Raw genomic sequence first — 20,134 nt, 5'->3', positions numbered from 1 at the left:
CCCAATCCCAAGTATGTTTTGTCTTCTATCAAAACGGTTTATCCCGAACCTAATACAGTAAAATCAGCTCTAAAGGATTCAGGGTGGACTTCTGCAATGAAAGAAGATTATGATACTCTTCACGAAATCGACACTTGGGATTTGATTCCTCCGAGTAATGCTATTCAACCATTGGGATGCAGATGGGTGTTTAAAACTAAGCTCAATTCAAACTAAAAGCAATATGTGGCCTAAAGCAGGTTCCCAGAGCCTGGTTTGACAAAATGAGTTCTTTTTTGCTTGACTTTGGTTTCAAATGCACATATGGGGATCTTTTTCTCTTCGTTTATTTACATGGTGGTGATACTATGTATCTTCTTCTTAGTGTTGACGACATGGTGCTTACGGGAAGCAACTCGGAGCTTATGTCGAAACTCTTGTCTGATCTTGGTTCCAAGTTTCGAATGAAGGACATGGGGCCACTTCATTATTTTCTGGGGATCCAAGCTACATTTCATTCGAATGGTTTGTTCCTCTGTCAAGAAAAGTACACAGCAGATTTCATTGGTCTTGCTGGAATGAAAGACTGTGCTCCGATGGCAACACCTCTGCAAAGTGCAAGGACATCAAGATCTCTTCTCCGAGCCTTCATACTTTTGAAGTCTGGCTGAGAAGCTTCAGTATCTCACTCTGACTTGTCCTGATATACAGTTTGCAGTCAATTACGTTTGTCAGAAGATGCACACACCTTCAGTGGCTGATTTTACCAATCTCAAACGGATACTTTGTTATCTGAAAGGTACCATTCATATAGGAATCAATTTAACTCATCATTCGGATTTTACTCAGCGCGAGTATAGCGACAGCGACTGGGCAGGTTGTCACGAGACGCGACGATCAACTGGTGGTTTTTGTACATTTCTCGGGTCCAATATCATCTCCTGGTCAGCTAAATGTCATCCTACAGTCTCACGTTCATCGACGGAGGCTAAGTACAGGTAATTATCTATTGCTGCAACTGAGTTAAAATGGATAGCTTCCCTGTTGGTGAAATGAGAATCCCACAGCTCACAACTCCTGAGATGTACTACGACAATCTTTCGGCAGTTTACCTCCCTGCTAATCCGGCGATGCACAACAGAACCAAGCACTTTGATACTGATTTCCATTATGTCAGGGAAAGAGTCGCTTTAGGGACTCTGATTGTCAAACAAATTCCAGCGACTCTTCACCTTGCAGATGCATTCACCAAATTACTTCCTCAGAAGTCTTTCGATGATCTCCAGTACAAACTGGATGTCGACTCACCGCCGGCCATCAGTTTGAGGGGGAGTATTAAGGCAAAGGCATATCCTCTTGTCGATTTAGAGGCTTTTCACTGTGACACATCTGTTAGGTTAAAGATAACTGGGCCTTCGACAAAAGCCCACACTCCAAATCCAAAACCTGAGATGCCCACATCACTCTGTTTTCACTCTCCTCTGCTTTAAGACAAAATCAGAGGATGCCAAAACTGTAGTTCTCGTACGGCTTTCACAGCTCACAACGTTCATCTGCAGAACCGTTACACGCTCCTTGGATCATGCGTCGATGATGGCAGCTGATGACAAGTGGCACTCGTTGCTTCATTGTTCTCGCTTTAGGGTTTTCATTGTTTCCTCAGTTCAACTCTATATAAACGATGCTAAGACTCTTGTAATCTCGATCTTGAATAAAAAAATCGATATCTTCCAGCTTTTTGCTTAGCTCTTTAGTATTCGGTGGATTGGGTTTTATGTGAGACAACTTTGTTTGAACTTGATGTTGAGCTAAGATGTGATCAAGTTGGATTTTGTTCACGTACCTATATATGACTATGAATCCTTGGTTGGTGAACAGGTATTGCAAGAGAGCAAAATCTGTGTTCATGGAGCTTGATCAGGTTCCTCATGTTGTAGAGCTTGACGAAAGAGGTGCGTTTTAAGATCAAAGTAAATCATTTCATCCAACTATGTTTCTTACCTCTTTCTTCTCTTGACATCTTGATTCTCAGACATTTCTATCATTCGAAACTTTCAAGGGATCAATATATGTATATAGAAGATTCATTTGTGACTAATGATTGAGAGATTCGAGAATCAAAATATAGCAAAAATTGGGTCTTGCAGAAGATGGTTGGAGCATCCAAAGTGCAATTGGAGCGATTGTTGGAAGGCGAACAGTACCACAAGTTTTCATTAACCGAAAGCACATCGGAGGATCAGACGGTATAACACTTACCTTCTCCTTCTGTTTCTCTTTCTCCTGGGCAGCATAATGATGGTGATGATGTTAATGATGGTATGGATACTTTTTACAAAGGCGAAACATCAGAGCCGCAAAAAGAAGATGTTGTTAGTGAAGATGCTGAAGATGGTGAAGATGTTGGAAATAATGTGCATGAAGACTTTGGTATGTATGACGATATTGAGGTGGCAACTGTTGTAGAAGAAGATGTGTACGTGAATCATACATGGGAAGATGGTATTGATTTAGCTGTAGGACAAGAATTTGGCAAAAGGAGTCATTGCAAGAGTTAGTGTTTGTAGCCTCCCGTAAAAATAGTTTCGAGTTTGATATCATCCAGTCAGATACACGCCGATATGTGTTAAAATATCATGGAGCAAAAGATGGGTGTAAGTGGTATTTACGAGCTGCAAAGACGAAGAATTCAGATCTTTTCACAGTTAGAACGTACATCAAGAATCATATATGTTCTCGAGCTACTACAGTTACAAGAAAAAATCGAAGGAAAGGCACACCAGAGTTGGTCAGGTCTATTTGTCATTCTGATTATCCAGGCAAACTCAAAACTCCAGCACCACAAGAACTGATTGTTTTGGTTCAAAACGCAAGTATCATACTCCACTGCATGGAGAGAAAAAGAGCAGCTTCTAATGATGTGCGGGGAAGTCCAGAGGAGAGTTATCAGTTGTTGCACTCTTATTTGTATATGCTAGAGTACATGAACCCTGGTACACGCACTTATGTGGAAATGGATGAGGGAAACAGGTTTAAGTATCTATTATTTGCCTTGGGAGCTTGCTTTGAGGGTTTCCAAGTCATGAGAAAAGTGATTGCTCTGGATGCCACCCACCTTAAGAATGCATATGGTGGCGTTTTAATTGGTGCTACAGCTCAAGATCCTGACCATCACCATTATCCAATTGCTTTTGGTGTACTTGATGGTGAGAAAGAGGCAAGCTGGATGTGGTTTATGAACATGTTGAGATCAGTTGTACCAGATGTTCCTGAATTGGTGTTTCTTTCTGATAGAAACCAAAGTCTCCTTAAGTCAATACGTGAGGTCTTTCCATTGTCTCAGCATGGAGTTTGTATATATCATTTGTCTGAAAACGTGAAAGGAAATGTCTCAGGAGTCAACAGAGTGACTTGTGCGAAGAAGTTCAGAGCTTGTGCTCATGCTTATACCGAGAATGAATTCTTGACACTTTACAGTGCTTTTAGGAGAACGTATCCAGATGCAGCCAAATATCTGGATAGGACTGTTGGTGAGGAGAAATGGGCAAGATGCTATTTTCCCGGAGACAGGTATAAGATTGACACCACCAATTGTGCAGAATCTATCAATGGCGTTTTTGTAGAAGCAAAGAAGTACTCGCTGTTACCAATGATTGATGTGATTGTTGCAAAATTGGCTGAATGGTTTAACAAGTATAGGAAGGCGTCTAATGAAGTTTCTACGGCACATAAGCGTGTTCCATATATGGAGAATGAAATGCATGTGAGATGTGTGGAAGCAAATCTATTGACGGTGCATTAGTTAAACAGCTTCCACCTTGAGTACAATGTGATTGGGCGTGATAGCAAGGTCTATCTGGTTGATATGAGAAATAAAAGTTACCGTTGCAAGATGTTTGATATCGACAAGTACCCGTGTGTGCATGCAATAGCAGCTGCTATCTTTATGAGCAGGGAGAGGGAGCTCCATCTACGTGAATTTTGCTCCCACTATTATTGGATGGAGCATTGGTTGTTGGCTTACTGCAGAACGATCTATCCAGTCTCCCATAAATATGACTGGATTGTTTCTGACCATATCCAAGCAAATGTGTATTTCCTCCAAAAATAGTAAAGAAAAAAGGACGCATCAACATAACTAGGTATCCATCAGTTGGAGAACATCAAGGGAGAGGAAGAGGAAGAAGAGGAGGAAGAGGAAGAAGAGGAGTAAGAGGAAGAGGAATAGGAGCATGGTTGTATAATGATCCTAACGTAGCAGAACAAGAGGAAGAGGAATATGAACCGATTGTGATGTTTTGGTGCAACTAGTATAACTACCGTGGACAACTAGTGTGTACTTGATGTTTTTTTTCATTTTTTTTGTATTATTTAAAATACTGCATTTCGGAATGCAGTATGTGTTTAAGAACTCTATTTCATATCTATTTTGATGAAATAAACCCAACTTGATGCATTTTTGAATATTGAGAACATAAAAATCATATTTTCATAACATCTACCTTATACTTTTATGGCAACTATTACAACTAATGCTAGATAGTTATAAGAAATTAATAAATAAACAAAATTGTATACATTTTATCATATATATCTTTTTTAAATGTCTTATCATTACCTATTTTCAAAAGTATAACTATAAAAAAATAATTTATAGTATGGTATAACTAATAAAATCGTTTTAACTATGAAAGTACAACTCTGTATAATAGAACAAAATAGAGTACAACTTACCTATTTGGGTACAACTTTGTGTATTATTTGACGGCGCTACAAAAGTAATTATTATTTTTATAATTATTTATGAACGGCGCTTGCAGTTTGACAGCGCACATGTGACTTTTATTTTTTTAATTTTTTTTACAATATATGTTTCTTTTTCTTTTTACTTATTATTCTAGTTGTAACAACATCAGTTGTACGTGATAATACCAGTTGTACTAACAAAAAAAAGTCCAAAAACATAAATCAAATAATAAACTTTCTACTAATTTTCAACCTTCTGAATCCTGTTTCACTAAACATAAAACAATAAACCTTCTACTAGTTTCAACAAAAACCTTCTACTAGTTTCAACTTGAACCATCTACTAATTTCACCAAAAACCATCAACTAGTTTCAACAAAAACCAAAACAAACTTGTTTCTTCTACTTCTTTTCTGCAGCCTCTCGTTTCTTCCATTCTACTGGTGCATCATTTTCGAAAGGAGTGGATATATGCCTTGATGGTTTACCCTTTCTCCTACTCCTAATGATCTCAGCCATCCTTTTAGCCTCAGCACTCTTCTGCTGGATTACTTTGTAGCCTGGTTTCTTTCGTGGTGGTTTAGGAGTCTCCAGTACAGGTGTAGGTATGTTTGTGGTCTCCACTGCAGGTACAGGTCCGTCTGTGGTCTCCTCTGCAGGTGCGTCTGTGGTCTCCTCTGCAGGTGCAGGTGCGTCTGTGATCTCCTCTGCAGGTACAGGTGCGTCTGTGGTCTCCTCTACAGGTGCAGGTGCGTCTGTGTTCATTGCAGGTGCATATGTGGTCTCCTCTACAGGTGTGTTCGTTGTCTCCTCTGCATGTGCGTGTGCGTCTGTGGTCTCCATACCCGCATCACCTACATTGCATAAAAAAATGTAAAAAAAAATTTTGAACATACACTTAATAAAACAAATAAATAACTTTTTTTTTACCTCTTGCATTTGACCCTCCACCAGTTTCATACGCTCTCCCCACATCTTCATACTGAAAATCCATATAATCAGAATCTCTCCTTTGATCAGCTATTTTTCATTTCCACAGACTTCAGTCTTGTGTCCATCTCATGAACCTTCTCATTAATCTTCCTAAACCCTTCTTCCATCTTCTCGTTAATCTTTATAAACCATTCTTCCATCTTCTTCAACACATCCTCACTTCTTACAGCTTCAGTATCTGTCGATTTGGGTGATGGCTGGTCTTCTCGGGATTTAACATCTAATTGGTACAGATCCTTCAAGTGTATCTTCTTCTGTAGTCGGACTAAAATCATGTGCCAACTATCAACAACAGGGTCAGGAATAGCATCATCCTCTCCTACTTCGAAGTCATCCCATACATGCTCGTCTAGGATGTTAAGCAAGAGCATGTCTTCTCCATCTTCAGGTACCAAGATACTAATTATGTCTTTTTTAACAAAAAACAAAAATTAAATTAAACTAAATCTCTAATATTGTATGTAAAAATATAAAATTAAAGGAGAATCATAAACATTTGTATCTCCAAGTACTTCAAAAATATCAGTTAAAGAAAATTATGTTTTGCCTGTTCTCTTAACTTTCACTTGCACATTCTTGGACAATCACCATCTGCATTCCGAACTTTTTCTTGTAACGCTTTTTTCAGAACCGGGATAGATTCAAACGCCAAAATCTGCACATATAATCGTACTAGTTATGTCAGTTCTACCAATAATACCAGTTACACTAGTTGTACCCTAAACACGAGTTGTACCAATAATACCAGTTATACACTATCTCTAGTTGAACCAAGAATACTAGTTGTACCAATACTACTAGTTATACACTATATCTAGTTGAACCAAGAATCCTAGTTGTATTAATACTACGATTTCTAGTTGTACAAGTTATACTGAATTTAAAACATATAACATTACCTCTAAAGGCAATATGAACCTCGGAAAAGTCCAGTTCCCTCGAACAGATCCTCGAAAATGATCCATCAGATGTGCAACCTCAGCTAAGACGTCATCAAAAGTGAAACGACCCCAGGGAAACATTTCACACAGATTCAGATCATCCACCACTCGGAGAATGAATGGGTCTGTGAAATATCTTGAACTTTCCTTTGATGACAGTTGCTAAGAAGAAAAGTACAACCATCTTCAACCTATCAGTACCACCTTCAATGAAATCCATTGATTCCAGCTTCTCACGCACCTCTTTCACCTCTATATTAGTCTTTCCAAACTGCTCCTCCACAGAATACATACTCCTTAACTGATCATAGTCGGCTGGATAATGGTGGCAGAATAATCCTGAAATAAGGCCGTGTTCTCTGATTCAATACCGAATAGGTACACCATTCACAACAAACCAACACTGCCGCTGCTTGTCTGTCACTGCTGTTCGGAGAAGCGATATCCACATTCCCATTAACATTCTATTCTTCTAGATAAACATGGGGACAATATGCTTGAATTGTGGGTGATTTTCAGACCAGTTCCTCTCTGAGATATCAAGCCTCTTGAAGACTCCCATGAAATTAAAGGTTTCACACCTTGATTGAAGCTTCAGGTATAACAGATACTCACTTTGCTTGAAGAATAAATCTCAAGGTTCCATTGATATTGAGACCTCCTCTTGCTGCAATCAAAACGCATATGATAAGTGAATAATAGTGTATTGGTACAACTAGTATTCTTGGTTCAACCACAAGCAAAAATCAGTTGTACGCGATAATTCCAGTTGTACTAAACTACATCCTGGTTGTATGATCAACATTTGAGTTTGAACCCAATCCTTCTTCTGATGTCGTAGCATACTCAGCCTCAGATCTCTCTGGTTAAGAAGGTGAACCCCTAGTCGACATCCTCCAAAAATTCTGAAACAAAAATCAGAAATCAGTTGGTATTCAGGGTTGAGGGAAGGAAATCATAAATTAGGGTTCTAATTACTCTTAAGCCTAGAAGATACATGTTCGGCGACGACGGAAGTGTGAAACGGCGGCGGTGGCGAGGCTAAAACGGTGGTGGTGGTGAGCCTAAAACAGAAGAGTGAAGAGTGGAGAGTGAGCGGCGGTGAACGAAGAGAATATGTGGAGATTTAATTGAAGAGGAAGAAGATGATGGAAGAGGAAAAAGATGATGGAATCGAAGAGGAAGAAGATGATGGAGGATGGAAGAAGATGATGGAAATGAAGAGGAAGAAGATTTGGGATCGGGAAATAGAGTTTTAGGGTTTGGTCGATGGTTTAATTAAATTGGATGGTTTAAAACACTTAGACCGGTTTAGTTTAACAATTTCAGTTAAATTGGTAATTTAAATTGGATCCGGGTTTGAGTCTGGATAATTCGATTTACTCTGGATTAAATATGTAATTATGGTTATTAATTAAGGGTTTTTTGTCTTTTTATGCCCTTTTGTATTAAAAAGAAAATCAAAAAGAAATGATGGATATAATGAGAGTATATGAGAATTCGATATAAGGGAGAGGAGTATGTGAGGTTAAGATCTCAGTTAACTCTTATAAAACTCCCAATACTAATTAGGAAACAAAGCATATACTTGTATGGGTTAGATGTCCATTTACTTAACATTATATACTTCTCAAAGCATTTAGCCTTTTCCCAACATGTCTTTATTATTTTATCTCCTTTTAGTTTCATTAACACGACATATTGAAATATAATCCACTTTTTTGCTTGGTTTAAATCTAACATCCATTTTCTTTCTCTCGCTTCTCATTTTTCTGGCTAGTTATGTGGTTTTTTGTATGATTTGAGCGCTATGTAATATTTTAGAAGATTTTTCCTTTTTATTGTCCTTAGGATATCATGAACTTGTTATCTTTTTAAGATAGCTTAATCTACCTCTTATAACAACCATTTTCACATATCCATAAACAGCTGTGGTCATTAACCTATCTTTTGAAAGCCCTCGTATGCATTCCTTAATCATATTGCTGGCATGCATACATGCTTATTTTCGAGCATAGATATTTGTAAGTTCGTTGCCTCTTCAAATTTGAATCACTCATCCATAATCTTGAAAACTTAAATTTCTGTAATGAGCATATTCCATTTTGTCATTTTGTTTTATTTTGATATAATAACTATTCAGTTTTTTATAGTATATCTTGTTTTTGAATTATATAGTTCATGATTAAATTGAACTTAAATGTACCTTGATACATCACACCAGTGTCAAATAAAGTGTTTTGTGTTGTTAACCCAATCAAAAGGAAAATTATTTTTTAGTTAATAGGTTCTAAGTACAGACTAAAATTATCATAACATTAATCATCAGGTAAGTTAAATTTTTTTCTCTATCTCTTCCTCTTTTTCTACACCCCTTTCCCTCTCTCTCGTCAATATAACATGTTGAACCATATACAACATATTAGACCGGTTTAAATTTCTATCTTCTTATGTTTCTCTTTTTTCTAGCCACTCTCAATGTCATCTCTCTAACTTGTGCTATGTATAATTTTTTTGGAGGGACTTCACCCATTCTCTGTTTCGAAGATTAGATTAAACATATTAACATTTTTTTATACCATAATTTGCATCACATAATATGCATTCTCACATATCCATTAAAAAGATCAGAGTTGTCATTCGAGTCGTCACATATATCACAATTTGATATTAGTGGATATTAAAAACCTCGGATCCGAGAATTTGTTACCAAATCCGGTTATCTTAAAATTTTATGATTTATTATCCATATTTATCTAATCATATAAATAAAGTATATCATTTTTAATAATAATGAAGAAATAAATCAATATATAAATTATTATTTATAAAGAAATATCTTTTCAAATTCTTGTTAAATTAAAGGATGATAGTTACTATGAGAATTAAAGTATAATAATAACTCAAAATATAACAAATCATATAAACAACTTAAAATTAACAAATGAGTTGATGATGTGTCACAATTTTAGAATTTAAAGAGATGATGTGGCATCATGAGAAAATGTGAAGGCTGCATAGGCCAAGCTAAACTTAGACCAGCTCTATCAGCGTCTCTTGCCCATTTTTCGGTCCAGTATCCTAGGCAAAGTTGATTAAAAATAAATTGAAAGCCCAAAAAAAGGAACGGATCGATCCTTAGCTAAGGGGTGCAGGACACGGTCTCGTTGGCGACGTGGAGGAAGGCTATTGGTCGTTCAATTTTAATGAGATTGAGTTTTTTTGTTGAAAATTTATTTCTTTGTTATCAGGGAAAAAGAAACCCGACTCTCTCTCTTTTTTCTCTTTATCGAAACGGCGATTTCACTCGGCAGAGTTCAAATCGGAGGTTCGAACAGGCTCTGGTGTTCTCTATCTCGGCGGATATCCACTTCAATCGACATTTCCAAGTAAGAGTCCGATGATTTATCCGATTGACGGTTGTTTAGTTGAGTTAGGGTAAATTAGTGTTCGTCGAAATTTGGGAAAATTTTTTGTGGGGTTGAAATGATGAAAATTTGGGTAAATTCATTGACAAAATGTGTGTGCGTGAGTTCAAAACATTCATTTAAGTCGATTTAAGGCTATATTGGTGAATCGAATTGGTAACTTAGGGTTTCTCAAATTGGGAAATTTTTTTTCAACTTTGTTCTAGTTCAGATTAGGGTTGTTCGAATTACAATCTATGTGTGTCTTAGTTCTTTTTGGGTTTAGATCATAGGGTTTAGCTCAAATTAGGGTTCGTTTGGTTGAAGCCGAATTGTTTGATTATGTTCATCCTCTGTTTGTGTCATGAGAATCGGTTGATATATGATTTAGGTTTTATTATCATATGGTTAATTGGAATCATGAATGAGTTTGATCTTGAGTTTGCTCTTGAGTTTGATCATCACATCGGTTGATATATGATTTGCGTTTGTAATGGTTTCTTTGTTGAATTTTAATGTATGTTTGATAATGATCTTGTAAATGAGTTTACATTGTTTGTACATACAATCCATTCGTCTTCCACAAGAATCGAAACCTCGGATGTTTGCTAAAATAATAATATTTTTTAAAATAAATATTAATAAGGGGTTCACTAATGGAGAACAAAAAACCATGAGTCTCTTAGAGCATCTCCAACAAGGCCCCTTATTTTAAAGGGAGCTGACCCTCAAAATAAAGGTTTGAAGGTGAACTCTTCCAACAAAGACTTTTAAAGTTCATACTCGAAAATCTCTCATACATATCTATTATAGTATTTAGGAAGTGAATTGAGCTGTGGTTTAACGCACAGATTTTTGTGTCGTTTTGATGAAATCCTTATGTTCTGATTGGTCAGCTGATGTTATGTTCTGATTGGTTGGTGTTAATTAATTATTATTATTTTCTGTCGTTTTGGTAGAAGGTGTTAAATTACAGTTATGCCATGAATGACAATACTATATTCTGATTGGTCAGTTGATTATTTTACAATTAAAAAGAAAATATGATTAAAAGGAAATATTCCATAATTAATACACAATAAAATATAGAATAGAGCTCATGACAGAAAAGAAATGGCATCATACCATTTTTTTGTCGACAATAAAATATATATTTTAACTGCTGATTGATTAACAAAAAAATAACACAAACTACAATGGTTAGTGACCTGAATTCTTATCTCATAGGTAGTAAGTTTGAACCTTAGACTAATTTAATTGTGTTTTTTTTTTCTAAATTTCTCTCTTTCTAAATCAGTTTTTTTTAACCAATCATGGATCAGATCTAGAAAGAAGTGAGCCCAAGCCTATATTTGTGATAATTATAAAGAAATAGTTGATCACATTAATAATGGACAAATAAATAAGGAAACACATAAACCCTAAATCATTTTCTATAAAAATAAATATTTTCTGCCTCCGCTCATATTCATATACTATTTTTTTTTTACGGTTTGTTCTAGGGTTTTGGCGATTGGTTACTCTACGTGGTTTTTTTTAGTTTTTATTTTTTTGTGCGATTTTCGATATGTTCCTTTGCTTACAGATTAATCTAACTATGTGTTCTTCTAGATATGGTATTTTGAATCCATTGAAAAGTATGATCACAATTTTGGGTTTTGCAGCATATTGTTAGGTAAGTTTTCGTTTGGTTTGGTGTTATTTGAATATTTAATCGGTGTTTTTTTACTGTTGTTGTGTTCTTATTGTGTTGTCTATTTGATTATTCGATATGTTTTTTTAAGTTGTTCAGTTCTTTTATTTATGTTCTATAAATCATTATAGATAAATAATTCCTCATCTCATCTAATTGTTTGTTATAATTTTCAAAAGCATGTTATACCCTCAAAGAAAGGAAGACGGTGAAGAGAACTCGAAGAATAGAAGGTAATTCCTTTGTCATACAATCGTTTGGTCTACTTCTATGTTCTTTTTGTTGTATTTTGTTTGTACATCAGATGAAGGTAATATTCTTAGGAAAGAATTTGAGGAAGACGGAGTTGCATAATATGCATCATCTTAATTCAAAACAAATGGGTATCTCTTTTTTTCATTATCATATTTTCATATATTTTGTGTTTTGTTATGCCTAGGAAAGATTTGGAGGAAGACGGAGTTGCGTAATCTACACCATCTCAATTCAAAACATATGGGTATCTCTTTTTTTCATTATCATATTTTCATATATTTTGTGTTTTGTTATGCCTTTTTGGTTGATAATTTATTTATAAAATTTTTTCAAATATAAGCTGATCTACTTCAGGTACTAGGAGAGTTTGAAATCGATTTTGATCGAGATCAAGATGGTCAGATATATGCTTTAGGTTTTTGTGTTCAGTTTGATATCTCCTATTGTAATATGGATTTTATTATACTGACACATATACATGAAATAGAAAATGGTCGGTGGCAAAACAACGTGATAGATACCGGATATGGCAATAACTATAATCAAGACAGCAGAGGTTGATTCTTTATTTTAATTGTGCTGATTTAAATTTATTTCTTCTAACCAAAAAACGTTGGATCATAAGTTTTGAAGTGGTTTTTTTTGATGATTGGCTATTCTTTTTGGCCAGAAGTAAAAACGAAAACAAGCCAGAAAAACCAAGAGATGGTTTTCGAGATGAAGTTCCACAACGAAGGGCATCAATGTAGTATGTGTACATTCAATACTAGCTTTAGCTAAATAAATCATAAGCATCATGTAATTATTTCTCTTTTTATTTCAAGAAGAAGAAGAATACGTAGTAAGAGCGTGCGAGATCTTTAGGTTCATTGTAGTTATCTACATTTTAAAAAAATCTTTAAAGTATAAGGCAAAGAAGAGCAAAAAGAGGACAAGAAAGGATAAGGATACAATTATTAAGCTGAAGGTAATTCTTAAGTCATCTAAGTGTTTTTTCAATTTGTTTATTGTCCTCTGAGTAGTGTTTGTTATTTTGTTTTAAATAAATCGTCATTGTTATCTGATTTTTTGTTTAGCTTTCCAATTTTGTGGTCTAATCTACACAACCAAAGAATGAGAATGAAAATAAGAACAAGAAGATGATAAGGAGGAGTATTGTTGTGATCTTGATGATTATATACGAAAGAGAGGTTATGACCTATGTACCAGATTTACTTTGTTCTTGATTTGCGCACACTTTGATTTGCTATATTTTTGTGATCTATATATGGTTTAGGTTTTTATGTTATATTTTGTGCTCTGAGAAATTCTAATAATTAGATTAAAAAAGAGAGTCCTTTTTAAGAGTTTTGGAATTTTTTTGATCAATCGATAGTTCACTCTTTGAACCTTGTGTTCATATCTATGACTTACTCTATTCTCTCAGACTCCATTTTCTATAATGTTCCTTAGAAACACTTTACAGTTACACAAACCAATATAGATAGAGACATCTATTTCACTAACCAAATTTAATTATAAAAGAGATAAATATCAGGTCATAAGAATTTTAAAGGAGATGATCTCGATCTCTTTCTTTATATGGCCAGAAGATTTATTTGTTTCTCTTTCTTTGTTTATCTATTAAATTTTTCTTTTTTTTTCTTTTTGTTCAAACAGGAAATATCTTTAGACTTGAGTTATTAGATTATCAAATGCCATACCAGTTTCAAAACAAACAGCAGCCATAAATATAGGTTTTTCTTTAGATTATTGGTTTTGGCTTTTTCTGATTTTGAGAGACGTATAGTGTGTGTTTTACATATAGATGAATAAAATCATGTCCAAACGTTAATAAAATTCAAGCAGTTTTTAATTCAGTAATCTTTTTTTTTTGTCGGAATAACACAACTAATGCATACATTATCTGGCTTTGGTTTTGTTTAATTTACTGGGATTTCTTTCATAAAGTTATTGGTAGACTGCTTAGCTGCAGAGAACAAATAGAAAACTTTGGTTACAAGGAACTACCGATAATGACAAAAAGAGACACTCGAAGTGAACTCAATGTTTGATCTTCTTGAGTTCGTTGATCTGATTGAACATAACCTGTGGATACAACACAAGAAGATTGAAGATGTTTTTAGTGGGTTTTAATACTAATTTCATTGTTGTTTTCATAGACAAGGGGGGGGGGGGTCCATGCTTTTAAATTCATTGTTTACGTTTGAATTTCATTTTTTAAAGTTAAAGAAAAAAAAACAGAAGACAATAAAGGCGAGTGAGGACGATGAAGGAAAATAGGAGGGCTTTACTAGATAAGCCAAGAATCAGGTGAAATGTTATAGGAGATGCTGATTTGTACGTGAATATGGAAATAGTATCTGCGTTTAATAACATTTTGTAATTTATTATAGTATTTGTGTAAGAAAACAATATAAACAAAAGGAAAACAAAAGGAAAACAGAAGGAAATAAGGATATCACGAAAAACGAAAAGAAATAAGAATAAGAAGATGACAAAGTTGGAAGAAGTGTAAGAAGACAATGTAAACATTCGGTAAAATAAATTAAATAGTTTTTATAATCTTATAAAATTTTAAGTTTATCTTTCTAACTTCTTTTTTAATGATTATGTATAAAATAATTATTTGAAAATTCAATAGATAATTACAATTTCGTATTTCTCACATAAAAAAAATCACATTAATAATTTTTTCAAAAATTATTAATAAATTCACATTAGTGAATAGACACGGTCTTCAGACTTTGATGATATTACTTGGATATGAGTATCTTCGTTTATACATACGTGATATTTATTGAATATTGCATTTGATGATCTTAGTTGAGGAATGATGCTAAAATTATGAACTAAATATCAGTTTCTCTCAAAAAACTAGCTATCGTACTGATCCACCAAACTACTAGGAATCGTAGCAACAATTATGTCGCCCTTTAACCAAAATATATGATCAAGTTAGATAGTGAATTTAAAAATAAGTAATATAGTTTTCTTTTTTTATACTTACATGTTCATCAGCCAAAATAAACTTTTTTGAAGAGACACTAGAACCAATGTCTTCAATGATATCTTTAATAACTTGAATGCATATGCACGATCTTTCGGATGTCAAATCCAGTTCGGAAATTCGTTCATAGGCGACATTTTTCTGTTGATCAGATACGAAAAGACGGTTGTATGTTGAGAAATTATGAGTTCTAAATTTTCTCTATTTAGTGTAAAATTGTATCATTTCACTATTTTATAGATGATAACTTACAAATATATCACTAAGACTCCAGTTAATTCTACTTTTAAGAGTACCAATCATTATATGAGAATTATAAAGATTTAGATTAGCTTTTTACTGGTCATAAAATATTAAATATATATATAGATATATCAAATTTGTATGTCTGTTATACAATCAAAATTAATACATAAATGGATCTAAATCATATTCTAAAGAAGTTTCTTTATGGCAATATTATGCATTTTCATGTCATTTTTTCTATAAATTCTTTTTTTACTTGATTTTGATTTTCTTAAAAGAGTTTTTGATCAACACTTTTTTTGTTGGTATTCATTGATTCCAATAAATTGAGTTTATTATTTAATGATGTAGTTCTAATATTATTCTTATTTTAACCCAAATAATTATTTATTTTGTGTATCAACGTATTACCCATATTCTAGTATTTTCTTCCAATATTTCAAGTCCAAGGTGTGTGGAGATGTTGCAGAGAAGTGACCAACAATTGAAGACATATTCTCTAATCTTCTCTATAAATTTAATTTTTAAAAATTCAATAGATTAATATAGATTCAAAATGTTTATTATTTTTTAAAAAGGTGATATATGAAGTTGAAAAACCACTTATATTTATATCAACCAATAAACTTGTGATCATCTGTGTGTTGAGGTTTGTGAAAGTCATCCAAATACATGACGTTTGGATTATTACAACACCCTTCAAATGCAGTAAAGTTTTGTTGAACCCTCCATTCCTTGAAGTTCACCGCCTCAAGAAGCTTATTATGGATGCTTAGGCTTAGAGAGTATACTAAAAAGAAAAACTTATTAATATTTTTTTTCATTAAGGACCTAATACTGTTTATTTTTTTCTATTTTTACTTTATGTTTTATGTTATATTTAATTAAATGATGTCAATTGAACACCGGTTAAAATAAATTTTATATAAGTGATTTATAACGAATGTTTATAGAAGTCTTTTAGAATTTTTAATTTCAAAATAATTCAATAAAAATATAAAGAGTAATGAATTTAAAAAATGAATAATTGAACAAGCTAATTATCTATAAATGCAGTTTGTTATTTTGTATAAAATTCTAAAATATTTATGCCAGCACGCCGCATCTCAATATTTAGCCAGAATGCTTCAAAATCTGTAGCATCTTTTCCAAATACTACACATTTGATATCGACACATCTATGAACATAAACAAATGGTCACTCAAAAAATTTAACTAATATTTCCTAATACAAAAAATTAATTTCGTGTATTTAAAAAAATGAAAAACCTGACATGTTTACTTACTCAAAACTTCAAAGAGTAAAGTTGATGCATTTCTGTGAATCAACATGGCATCTTCCATATTTTGTCACAGCATGCTCGCTTAATTTATGAACTTTGATAGTTCTTCCGATCAAGCCAACTTCAAAATTAAAATTTATCACTATGGTTAGATCTAAATAATAAATAATTCTAAAACAACACAATCTAATTGTATACAAAACATACCAATCCTTGAGCGTGTAGATGGAGTGTTGAATATTTCACTAAACGATATGAATGAATATAGATGATCTTTGAGAACTGATGATGTTTCTTGGGATGCGAGTATGTTCGTTGAAACACAATTGATATTTGTTGAAGACCGCAACTGATGAACATAGATCATGTATGACACTAAAATTACGAATAAAATACTAATTCCCTTCAGAAATTCGGTCACTGTACTGATCCACTAAATCAATGGGCATTGTTGCTACAATTCTATCACCCTTTGACCAAAATATATTAACAAGTTAGATAACCGTTTCGTTAAAATATATGGTATTGCAATTATGTACTTACATGTTCATCTACCAAGAGAAGCATTTTTTTTATGCATTGGAACCGATGTATTAAATGATAATTTTGATAACCTGAATGCATATGCAAGAACTCTCCAAAGTTAAATCCAGTTCACAGATACGTTCGCATGGGGGTATTTTTTTAGTTGATCAAAAACGAGAAGACGGTTTTATTGTGAAGTTTTGAGTTTAAAAAATATTTTCTCTGTTTAATAAAAAATTTTATCGTTTCGTCATTTTATAGATGATAACGTACAAGTGTATCATTAAGGCACCACTTAATTCCACCTTTAAAAATACCAATAGTTGTATGATGACTATTAATAATTAGGTTCACTATTTAACGGTCATATAAAATTAAATGTTATTTATAATGATGCATTTAATTAACACATATCAAATAATTTTTTAAAAATGACACATATCACTAAGCTTATAAATATATTTGATTTATATTAGTCAAATATATGTGTATCTGTCAAGTCTTAATATATTATAAATTTCTTTCCAAATGGAAACTTATAAATTATAGTTTCTTTCATTAAGGATTTAGTATTATTTTTTTCCTATTTTTATTTTATGTTTTGTGTTATTTCAAATGTGATATGTCGTTTAACAACATATCAAAGACCAATTTATTTTAGCAAGTTATAGCGAAATTTTTAAAGGGTATAGTCTTTCACAATTTTAAATTCAATTACAAGTATTACGATAAGGATCCAAAATGTTAATAAAATAATTTTAACCAGTTAATATAATAGAAAACCTGAATCGGTTTGATATAAACGGTTAATTATGTTGCAGCAAAATTATATACACCATATGGGCCCAATAAAACAACGTTATTTCATGTTAAAACAACTTTCGACAATTCATTTACTAACATATAAACCGCAATAACCAATAAAAGCTTTACAATCTTCATCATAAGTTGCAACTTTTCAAATATTGAACATTTATAAATTATGAAAAGATGTAAAAGGCATCGATTCACCGAACCATCTCCCTTAAAATCTACAACCGCTTAACTATTGACTAGACGTTATATATATATATATATATATATATATATTTATCTTCATTTCTATACATGCAAATCTTCTTCCTCTATAAAAACTAACAACAAAGCAATCTTTTTCCGCAACCCTTTCTTTTCCTTTTTAAAAACACTTTCTCTATGGGTGCATATCACTTTGTTGATGAGTTGCATGGATGGAGACGAGATTGGAAAATCCGTGTCAAAGTTTTGAAAAGATGGAACAAACCTGATCGACAAGGCTTACCAGGCATGAACTTCATTTTCGTCGACGAAAATGTAAGTATTATCTAATATAAACATATAAATCTTTTATTTATATTTATTGTTTGTTTGATCTCTCTTCGAATTTCACTGTATATAGGGTTGCAGAATCAATGCTTCATGTGGTAACCTCTCCCTCCCATATTTTAGTCGTGTTGGGTCTGAAGGACAGTGGCTCTAATTGTCTAGATTCGGCTTGATACCATCTGAGCGGAAGAACGAGGGAAGGACCACAAGACACAATTATCAGATCATTCTCACTACCGAGACAAAGATATCATGTCTACGACCATTGACAATGGATCCTTTCATAAAATTTATCCCTTTTAGTGAGATCTACAGAGTTCCTTATGGTCAGTTATATATACCATGTTGGTAAGATTATCTTTAGTTATTCCTTTTAAAGTTTTCGTTTTTATAATTGTACATATATATAAAAAAAATTATGTGAATTTCATTTATGAAATCTATATATAATAACTATGAAATTTATCATGATTGATTTTTAGATCTCATTGGTTTGATGGAAGATGTTAGCGACATCGTAACTGAAGACAATCCTGATGGAGATACTGTTAAGAAATAACTTTCACCTCGAGTAAGTAATATTTTCTTTCATGATCACTATGACTTGGTAATAAAGTTTGTAACTTTTATTGTTTAAATTGAAGGGATTTGAAATTGAAATGTATCGCACACGGGGAATTTGCTGCTGACATCAAAGAAAGAAGCAAAAGATTCACTGGTCCTCTTGAAGTTTGTGTTTTAACCGATTGGAGCGTAAAGAAAAAAGAAGGTATGGGTCATTAAGCATATGCCATTATTATCTTATTAATTTCATAAATATTTTATTTTGCATGTATAGTTTTTACTGATCGTTTTATGTATATAGATGAAATAACTATCCATGCTCATGAAGCAATTAGTTTTTCCTGTCTCCTCTTTGCTCATAATACTGATGATGTCCTGATTTTCAAGAGAAAGTAAGTAATCCGAAAATGATAAATATATATATACAATAACCTTTAAATATGTCTGTGTCTCTTAAACTTTCAGGATTCAAAACAAGTTTAACATGATAGAGACGCAAGTTGGAACAAGCACGAAAAAGGACTCCTGAAAGTTTGATTATGATGGAGTTTTAATTTTTATCTCTTTAAATTCCATGCAACAAGACTTAATGGATTTATGTCCTCATAATATCATTGTATAAGCTACATTTTTTTTCTCATGCTAAGACTTTCTATCTTATGTTATGTCGAATCTTTCTATTTTATTTGGTATTTCTTTTATTATATTTTCCTTGGTTATCGTTTAATATAGTACTTCTTATATTACGTTATATATATATATTCACTAAAGTTATACAGTATCGACATTTAATATAGTACTTCTTATATTACGTTATATATATATCCATTTATAAATGTAGACGATTGTTAAATAACGTTAATATGTGGGCTAAATAAATCAATTTAGAATAATAAACAATCCAATAAATTTTTGTGATCTATGGATATATAATATTTTAGTTCCAACTATTCAGAATGGAGAATGTCACGTATATGTTAGAAAAACTTCCTAAATCTGGTAAAAGAATTGCAAAATATGTTAAATAAAGAATTTGATATAATCAAATTATAACAAAATTTGTATAGTAATTATATATAAGTATTTATATAACTTAAAACTTGCGTGTTGGATCTTATTATTTATTTTGATATTTCTTTTTATTATAT

The 20,134-nt window shown here is 32.8% G+C and overlaps 1 protein-coding gene across 1 annotated transcript; it reads left to right on the top strand.

Annotated features, from left to right (window-relative positions):
• The first annotated feature begins 2,300 nt into the window (after positions 1 to 2,300).
• LOC112087594 lies at positions 2,301 to 3,781 on the top strand. Its single transcript, XM_024157538.1, has 2 exons — positions 2,301 to 2,532; positions 2,799 to 3,781. The coding sequence occupies exons 1-2, from the start codon at positions 2,301 to 2,303 to the stop codon at positions 3,779 to 3,781; spliced, it is 1,215 nt and encodes a 404-aa protein (XP_024013306.1).
• Positions 3,782 to 20,134: the final 16,353 nt, after the last annotated feature.

This window comes from Eutrema salsugineum, unplaced genomic scaffold (genome assembly GCF_000478725.1).
Source record: "Eutrema salsugineum unplaced genomic scaffold, Eutsalg1_0 scaffold_17, whole genome shotgun sequence".
NCBI classification, from domain to species: Eukaryota; Viridiplantae; Streptophyta; class Magnoliopsida; order Brassicales; family Brassicaceae; genus Eutrema; species Eutrema salsugineum.
The sequence above is the reverse complement of the archived record's forward strand: the minus strand, read 5'-3'. Positions and strand labels throughout refer to the sequence as shown.

Excerpts from the sequence above, each read along its gene's own strand:
- LOC112087594 (XM_024157538.1), top strand. The coding sequence starts at position 2,301 with ATGGATACTTTTTACAAAGGCGAAACATCAGAGCCGCAAAAAGAAGAT. Across the intron at positions 2,533-2,798 it reads CAAAAGGAGTCATTGCAAGA|GCAAACTCAAAACTCCAGCA; the intron begins GTTAGTGTTTGT and ends CTGATTATCCAG.